The 8422-nt window shown below is 39.9% G+C and overlaps 1 protein-coding gene and 1 long non-coding RNA gene across 3 annotated transcripts in view; one reads left to right on the forward strand and one right to left on the reverse strand.

The window, feature by feature from the left end:
* Positions 1 to 2264: 2264 nt before the first annotated feature.
* LOC145422642 (uncharacterized) lies at positions 2265 to 4949 on the reverse strand. Its single transcript, XR_013903931.1, has 3 exons — positions 4819 to 4949; positions 2669 to 2804; positions 2265 to 2382 (listed from the first exon to the last, which is right to left on the reverse strand). It is a non-coding gene; the product is annotated as an uncharacterized LOC145422642 (long non-coding RNA).
* LOC113011934 (MFS-type transporter SLC18B1) overlaps positions 2568 to 8422 on the forward strand; it is a 6908-nt gene continuing 1053 nt past the window's right edge. Inside the window, exons 1-13 of one of the 2 annotated variants that reach the window (XM_026151808.2) lie at positions 2568 to 2786; positions 2989 to 3140; positions 3677 to 3772; positions 3876 to 3949; positions 4908 to 5055; positions 5224 to 5380; positions 5503 to 5639; positions 5732 to 5833; positions 5921 to 6012; positions 7108 to 7203; positions 7321 to 7395; positions 7478 to 7571; positions 7642 to 7691. In XM_026151808.2, the coding sequence (XP_026007593.2) occupies positions 2756 to 2786; positions 2989 to 3140; positions 3677 to 3772; positions 3876 to 3949; positions 4908 to 5055; positions 5224 to 5380; positions 5503 to 5639; positions 5732 to 5833; positions 5921 to 6012; positions 7108 to 7203; positions 7321 to 7395; positions 7478 to 7571; positions 7642 to 7691 (1304 nt within the window). In that variant the 5' untranslated portion in view covers positions 2568 to 2755. The remainder of the gene's footprint in view (positions 2787 to 2988; positions 3141 to 3676; positions 3773 to 3875; positions 3950 to 4907; positions 5056 to 5223; positions 5381 to 5502; positions 5640 to 5731; positions 5834 to 5920; positions 6013 to 7107; positions 7204 to 7320; positions 7396 to 7477; positions 7572 to 7641; positions 7692 to 8422) is intronic. The other variant, XM_026151809.2, reaches the window with a different exon arrangement.

Raw genomic sequence — 8422 nt, forward strand, 5'->3', positions numbered from 1 at the left:
AAACGATGCGGTGAGCTATCCCCAAATACCTCAAACCATTCACGGACCACCGAAATTCCCACTGTTTAAATAAAGTATGGGGGCAGTGTCCTGACATAGGCATTGCCTCTGATTTATCCCAGTTGACGCGATACCCTGAAAGCAGCGTAAAGCTTTCTATACATTCTAATAGGGCTGGAATTGACTTCCCAGGCTGGGTCATAAGTAACAACATATCATCTGCATATAATAGAGGCTTATGTTGACTATTACCCATCGAAATTTCAAATATATTTACATTATTTCTCAGTTTTTGTGCCAAAGGCTCTATAGCAATTACAAAAAGACCGGGGCTAAGGGGACAACCCTGTCTTGTAGATCTCTGTAAAAGGAATAGGTCTGATATGAGCCCATTCGTCAATACTCGCGTTGAAGGCGAATCATATAATATCTTTATCCACCTAATAAAATTGTCACCAAAACCAAACTTTTATAATGTCTTAAACAGATAATCCCACTCAACACAATCAAAAGCTTTTGCAGCATCCAGCGATAGGGCCACTGTTGGATATACTGAATCATATACATAATTTTGCAAATTAACCAACCGCCTAATATTATCTGAACCATAGCGGTTTGGAACAAAACCAGATTGGTCTGCATGAATTATTTTCACATTACTACTTTTAATCGACCCGCTAAGACCTTTGCCAAGATTTTTTGGTCAGAATTCAGCAAAGATATGGCGCGGTAACCACTTGGGTCTAAAGGGTCTTTCCCAGTTTTAAGAATAAATGTTATAAGTCCAGAGTGCATTGACTGAGGTAATGAGCCTACTTTGAACGCCTCATTATAAACATCGAGCAACAGGGGACTTAACATATCCTCAAATGCTCTATAGAAATCCAATGGTAACCCATCTAATCCTGGAGCTTTATTAAGTGGCATACTGTTAATTGCACGGGTAATCTCCTCCACTGTAATTGGAGCATCTATAATCTGCTGGTCAGTAGTAGAAAGCTGTGGCAGGTTTAAATCAGTAAAGAATGCTTCGAATTTCTGTTCATCTAAACTCCCTTGTGTAGAATAAAGATTATTGTAAAAGGCCCTGAATCCATCATTTATATGTCTAAAAGAAGTTAAAATAACCCCATCTGATTGTCGTATGCCTGGGATATGGTTCATACTGTCTTTCTGTTTAAGAGGGTATGCTAATAAACAGAGATGGGCAGTAACGCGTTACTTGTAAAGCGTTACTGTAATCCGATTACTTTTCAAGTGACGCGTAAAGTAAGGCATTACCATTGCAAAAACGGTAATTAGATTACCGTTACTTCCCGCAGGAACGCTGCGTTACTACATTACTAAAACCGTGATTTTTTGCGAGAATGTCTCATGACAGTGACGTAAGCAAGTGCGACGTTCGTGACAACAGCTGTGTGCAGATCAACAATGGATGGACTGCAGGAGAGAGTATGAGCGTGCAGCGTTTAAAGCTTGGAAGTACTGACCTTACTTTAAGTTTGATTCCATAAAAAGTGACAAAAACATTAGTGTCCGCTGTGCGTGGGAAGAAAACTTCTTTTTACAGCGAAAAAACCCCCTAAACTTCCAAGCAAGCACCGAGTGCGCAACGACGTAATGGGAAATTCACAGAGAAACTCGCGGATTCTTCCACTGACCGCTGCGGCACACCTGCACCAGGGTAAACCTACGCCTACGCCACTCCTGCTTTACAGGTGAAAATAGAGCAAAAGGACCGCTAGTCTTTGACTTTATTTATTTTCTGCTGTGTTTTACTTGCATTTATTTGAAAGACTGAGTGTAAACACACAAAAAATATATATTTTATGTGCTGGAATGTGCAGAAAATAGGTTTAAATAGGTTTAAAACAAATTTCTTCCAGTCAGAGAATGTTGCATATAATTACATTTTTGCTTGATGCATAAAGTTAAAAGATTAAAACTAATAAAACAAGTTTTAAAAAGAGTCTTTTCCATTTGATTACATTTTGTATGATGGATTGTAGAAAAAGTAGAATTGGGCTGAAAGATCTATCGCTTTATCACCTATTCAGGTTGTAAATCGTGTTTTTAAAAAGTAACTAAGTAATTATAAGTAATCAGCAAAGTAACGGGATTACTTTTTTGGGGAAGTAATCAGTAATTAGTTACTGATTACTTTTTTCAAGTAACTTGACCAACACTGTCAGTTACACAGCTCCATTGAAGCCATTCACTGGTTAAATACAAATAACTGTGATTAACTGAAAAAAGCCACTTACGGGGCTGAGTGCTCAGAGAAGCCTGTGGGATAAGCTGCTCAGCCAGAGCACCAGTGAGCTTCAGTCGGGAGAGTGGTGACAGGAGAGATGGAGGTGGGAGTGAGGCATTTAATCCTGTCTGTAAAATAAATATAACAACACTTAAGTAACTTGCATAATAATTCAAAATGGCAATAATTTAATAGATTATTGAATTATTTGCTCATGCTAAAGTCAACATAGAAAGACTACATATTTCTACATATATCTGGTTTACTTTAATCTGCCAGACTGCGGAGGGCAGTAATGGGATGGGACTAACTTAGTTATTACTTAGAAGAAGAAGAGGGTTAGTCTGGAAGTGTTGGGTAGTCCATGCTCATGATTGTTTTCACCTAGCGGAGGAAGCTGTCAAAAATATTTACTTGTCAGGATTTATCCTCTGCTCTTTCAGTTGTTCTGTCACCGTCTGTATTTCTCAGCCACTGGATACAGACCCCTGAATATTGAAAATGGATCAACATGCCGATCCTCCGACGAGAGGTTTGTGACCTTTGTACCCTGTGGAAATTAAATTACTGTGTAAAATAAACTGAGAAGTGTTGGCAGATACTCAGCTCAACATAGCTGACCTTTTGACTTTTTTCCTTATCTCTGTCAAAAGTTTAACCGCAAACTTTATATTCTTTCAACTCAGCGTGGCCTAATCTCATTATTCATGTTTCTCTTCCCGTTTTCTCTTCAGATAACAACACAGATAACAACACCACAGCTGAATCAACAGATCCTCCTCACAGGTTCACAAGAAAAGAGATTCTCACCTTAATATCAGTGGCATCTGTCAACTTTGGCTCTATGATTTGCTACTCAATATTGGGCCCATTTTTTCCCACCGAGGTAAGCTCAAGGAAGCCAGCATCATAGGGTACAAATCACATGTTACAGCACAAGAGGTTAAAGGTTCAAGATAATAAAAACTTTAAAAAACTTAGCTTATGAATGCAGCTTTTGACTGAAGAAATAAAACACGTTCTCTCATACATGCAAGTCATATATCTGCAAACAAATCTTTTCTAGCCAGAGGAAACTGGGAACAAGCATCTCCTTCTACTAAAATGTATTTGTGCTCCCATGTAGTTGTACAGTTCACAGGTTAGACTATTGTTCACCTTAAGAACTCAGTAATGTCTTCTGAAGGGAATGAATGAGTAGTCATGCGCTACCAACAGACATCCTCCCTGAAGGCCAGTGAAGACTGGCTCTTTTGTAATCAGCCGTTCAACTTAAGGTCTGTCAGGAGCTAGAAATGCAAATGTTGGAAAAGAGTGGCACAACAAGCTGGCTAGTTAAAAAGACATTATATTATCTTTGCTGTTTTTGTTGTTGTTATATAGATCCCCTAACTTTATCTGTTGTCCTGTTTTAATATTTAGGCAGTGAAGAAAGGAGCCAGTCAGACTGTAGTTGGTCTCATATTTGGGTGTTATGCTGTCTCCAATTTAATTAGTTCATTGATATTGGGAAAATATGTAAGTATACACTTTAACTTCATGCCATATGCATGGCAATTTGGAGCACAGGTGTAACCAAAGAGTCTGTAACAGTGCAACTGACCCATTCTTTGTGTATCAGATTGTCCAGATTGGTGCAAAGTTCATGCTTATTGCAGGACTTTTTGTATCATCGTGCTGCACTATTATATTTGGGTAAGTGATCTGTGTTTCGTGTTAACTATGATAATGATAAAATTGGAAAAAATCCAGAATCTCATTGTGACAAAAGGACCCAACAACTCCAAGGATCATGCTGACGTTCTGTCACTTTATTTGTTTTACACACACCTTTTCAGTGTGCTTTTGGAGTTCACTTTTCAGCATGACTCAGCGAGTTGCTGCTGCTGCTTCTGCTCTCCGACTCTCCACACAGCGTGCTGCTTAAATAGGGGAGGCATGATTAAACAGTGGTTACCAGCTGTCAGCCATCCTCCCCTGGCACTGCCTCCTGAACCTGCTGCTCTATCCCTCTTCAGTAGCCGAAAAACAAACAACACCCCCGCCACACTCCCACAAATTTCCTGAAAATACCAAACTAACAATGAATTTATTCATGTAAAAAATAATGTTTTGTGCTAAATAAACAAAATTAAAACAGCTGTGTAGCAGGCAGATTGTGGAAACAAATACAAAACTTGGGAAGTAAGGCGTAAACTCAAAATATAGCTTTAATGTTGCCCACTCATAAGGACACAAAAGGTTCAAGATAAACCATGACAGAAAATATAACAAAGTTCATGGGGAAAGATGATACGACAACACAGAAAGAATAAGACAAGAAAGACAAGACTGGAGGAACAGAATCAAAAGGAGATGAATGAACTTGGAGAACTGAAGGTATATAAAAAAGGAACTTATATGAAGCGTCAGGACATAAACAGGACACATAAAAACAAAGAAATCACAATGTGAATAGAAAGCTAGATTCCATGAATACAGAACCCTAATCCAAACATAACCCATAATACAAAACGAGAAAGAACCCCTCTGGGGCCAAGGCCCAGAGACCATGGCACAATCACCTTTGTTTCAGATCACACGCAGTTCCTCTGAGCTTCTTTATTTCATCTGCATTTCCTTTAATCTTGGCTGGCTCTTGTCTTCTTTGCAGATTTCTTGATCGGGCTCCTGCAGGACCTATATTCATCAGTCTGTGCTTTATTGTGAGGTCGCTTGATGCTGTCGGCTTTGGCGCTGCTACAATGTCTGCTTTCGCCATCACAGCACAAATATTCCCAAACAATGTGGCAACTGTTTTGGTGAGGGTGGACAAACTTGTCAGACTGGCATGCTGTTTAGACATTAGAATCACGAGAAAACAGAAACTATAGGTTTAAGTTGTTATGTATCTCTCACAAAACAACTGGCTCTTGGCTATGATGTAAGAAATTCCCACAGTATAGTAATCTGGGTCACTACTGTTTTAGGGTATTTTGGAGATTTTTGCAGGACTCGGCCTTATCCTGGGACCACCACTGGGAGGGTGGCTCTACCAGACTTTTGGATACAATGTCCCTTTTTTAAGTCTTGGATGCTTGCTGTTGATTATGGTTCCTTTCAACATTTACGTCCTGCCGTCCATTGGTATGTAACACTTGAGATTTAGGTGTATTGTTTGGGTTTATTATTTAAAAATTGCCATTTTGTGTTTTTTCATTTTTCTCACATTATAACTGAGCTGTAATTTTGTGCTTCCCTCCTCTCAGAGGCAGTCCCATCGAAGGATTCATTCTTTCGACTACTCACCCACGTGAAAACAATCCTGGTTTGCTACGTGGTATTCACTCTGAGTGCAGGTGTGGGCTTTTTGGATGCCACTTTGTCACTGTTTGCTATTAACAGGGTAATGATATCCTTTATGATAAAGTCAGCTTACGTTTCCTAGAGTTTTTGTGCATTCCTTGAACAACTTTTTTTCCTATCCATCATCCTTAGTTTGGTCTCTCAAATGGCTACGTGGGACTAATAATGCTTGGTTTGCCTTTAGTGTATATTCTGGCATCACCGCTGATTGGGTATTTCACAGATAAATATCCTGTATGTATCCAAGAAATCAAAATCATTAAATGTGTATAATTATCTTTTTTCTTTTCTTTTTAAATAAAATTTGATCTTGTGCACCAGGCCACTAGGATCACTTTCTTGGTGACAGGCGGCATCGCTGCTACAATTGGCTTCTGTCTTCTTGGTCCCGCCCCTTTTCTTCACATCCAGAGGTTAGTGTGGGATTCAGGTAAAACTAACACTTCTGTATTTTAAAATGATGGACATTTTAAGAAATATGTCTATCCCCCTCTGAGCCAAGAGTCATATCTAACGTCATTTTTACAATGTCTAATTCCAGGAAATAATTGCACCTGCCAGGTAACAGTCACACTGTGAATAAGTGTCTTAAACCCTTAATATTTTTCACGGGTAGCAGGGAGCGACTCCTGTGGTAGCAAAAAAGAAAGCCCATTGTGAGGAATAAACTCTACTTTAAATGTTATTATATAACACTAAATATTGTGCTAATTACTTTAGGGTCTCAATTTCCAGGTTTAAGTTTAATATTGGTTACATGTCCCAGAGTAACTGGCACCTCGACCAGACACTTTTGGCAGCCATCAACAAGCTTTAGGCATATTTCAAGTTGCATATTTGACCAATATTTTGAAGGCGTTGATTTTGGAGCACGAGCTTCTTTCTAGGTGATTTAAAGCTTGTTTCACCGCAGATGCTGGTGTTTCAGGAGTTTCTAGTTAATGGCATGTTTGAGCCTTGGTTCCTGGGCTGTTCATGAACATCCTAACCAATTTCCTCTCAACTAAAGGTGACAGTTTGGGTCTTCTTCCAGACCTTGGCAAAGTGGTGACATATTTTGATAAGAGACCTTTCCACCTTGTGTAAATCTTCAACTCTCCTTGTTAGATGTCACTGAGTTCCTTGGACTTGCCATTGTTCTGAGTATTGGTCAGTGCTTCTCACCGCTCTCCTTCTGTCACAAATCACCCCCTAAAACTCCTTTCCACCACTCCCTCCTGTCTGTACTCTCTTCTTCATTGTGCATTGCTTTGGATGGTTGAATCCAGGTATTTAAATTCATTCACCTTCACTGCCTCTGCTCTTGGCAACTTCACTATTATGTCTGTCTTCCTATCATTGACACATAGGTCGGTTACTTTGGATGGTTAAGCCCTGGTATTTAAAATCTACACCGCTGCAAGGGGAGTGGGACATGTTGCCTCGACAAGTCATATACTGAATTAATCCCTTTGCCTTAAAAAGCCAAACTTCTGTATCCTTTTTTTGTTTTGTTTTTTTACATTTAGTCAGCTGTGGTTGCTGGTCGTCATGCTTGGTCTAATTGGGCTTTCTCTGGCAATAAGTGTAATCCCCATATTCCCTGAGCTCATTTCATGTGCACAGTGAGTTGCTTCACATAATGCTCAACATTCATGAACTACAGTTTGTTTTTTGTGGGGGTTTTTTCATAAATATGGCTGGATGAAACAAATATTCTACAATTTAGTTTTCCCTCATAGTGAAATAGGATTTGAAGAGGGGCTAAGTACACTTGGAATGGTGTCTGGGTTATATGAAGCAGTGTGGTGCACTGGGTGAGTCCCTAATTTATCTCTTTTCTGGCATTTAGCTTTTTAGTGCCGTGATTTTTGCTCTAATTTTGTGCTCGTTTTTAAGGACGTTTTATGGCCCCATTGTGGGAGGAATTATTGTTCAACAGCTCAGCTTTGAATGGGCTGCTGTAGTTCAAGGAGCGTTGGCATTTTTGGGTGTAAGTATCAGTGGCTGCAGCGTTTAGATATTTTATGTCAATACAATGTTAATGATCACTCTGTCCTCAGGCATTTCTCATCTTCATGTATTCTCTCTGTCAACGGACAAAACGACAAAGGTAGGCCTAAACTTTAAATGAACATAATAAGTTCTTTCATAGTATTCATTTCGTTTCTCACTATGGGAACGCCTTCTATGTGACCTCATCAGAAGCTGAAATGCCATTACGTTAGCTCTTACAGGCTTTTTAAGTGACGCTCATGTCAGGAGGGGCTAGGGCCTCCCCATATAATAGACTGACATAGTGTCAGATGTCATTCAAAAACTCTTCTCACTTCTTACAGAAGTCTGTCGATAACTGTGCTGTTGGGTTTAAGCTAAACTGTCCACTGTCCTTGCAGCAGATTTTCTGTCCAGGGGCAACCCACTGAACGCAGACTAGAGGCTTCAACCCTCCGCTATACTTTCCCACCAGTGGCCCTCCTGACAGCCCTGTGCTGGGAAGAGAAACATTGACTGGCTGAGATTTTTTTAGCTGCTTTCCAGCCCATCTTGACCTCATCTTCATCCCAAAGGTTATCAGTACATGTTCCCCAATAGTATTGCCTGACTTTTACCAGCTGGCCTCCATGCACATTCCACTAGGGGCCTGGCTACCTTATAGGCTCTAAGGGAGTTTTATCCAGGAGGTGTGTGCAACTCCATGCTGGGCCTCATCTCACACATTTGTTAGGTTTTATAAGCTAGATGTGACAGCGCCTAACCTAGCGCATTCAGTCCTCAGTACAGGTTCTTTGTTCACCAAACAAATGCTTTGAAAAAGAACTTAAGGTTATGTATATAACCCTG

This window comes from Astatotilapia calliptera, chromosome 19, assembly GCF_964374335.1.
Source record: "Astatotilapia calliptera chromosome 19, fAstCal68.1, whole genome shotgun sequence".
In the NCBI taxonomy this organism is placed as follows: domain Eukaryota; kingdom Metazoa; phylum Chordata; class Actinopteri; order Cichliformes; family Cichlidae; genus Astatotilapia; species Astatotilapia calliptera.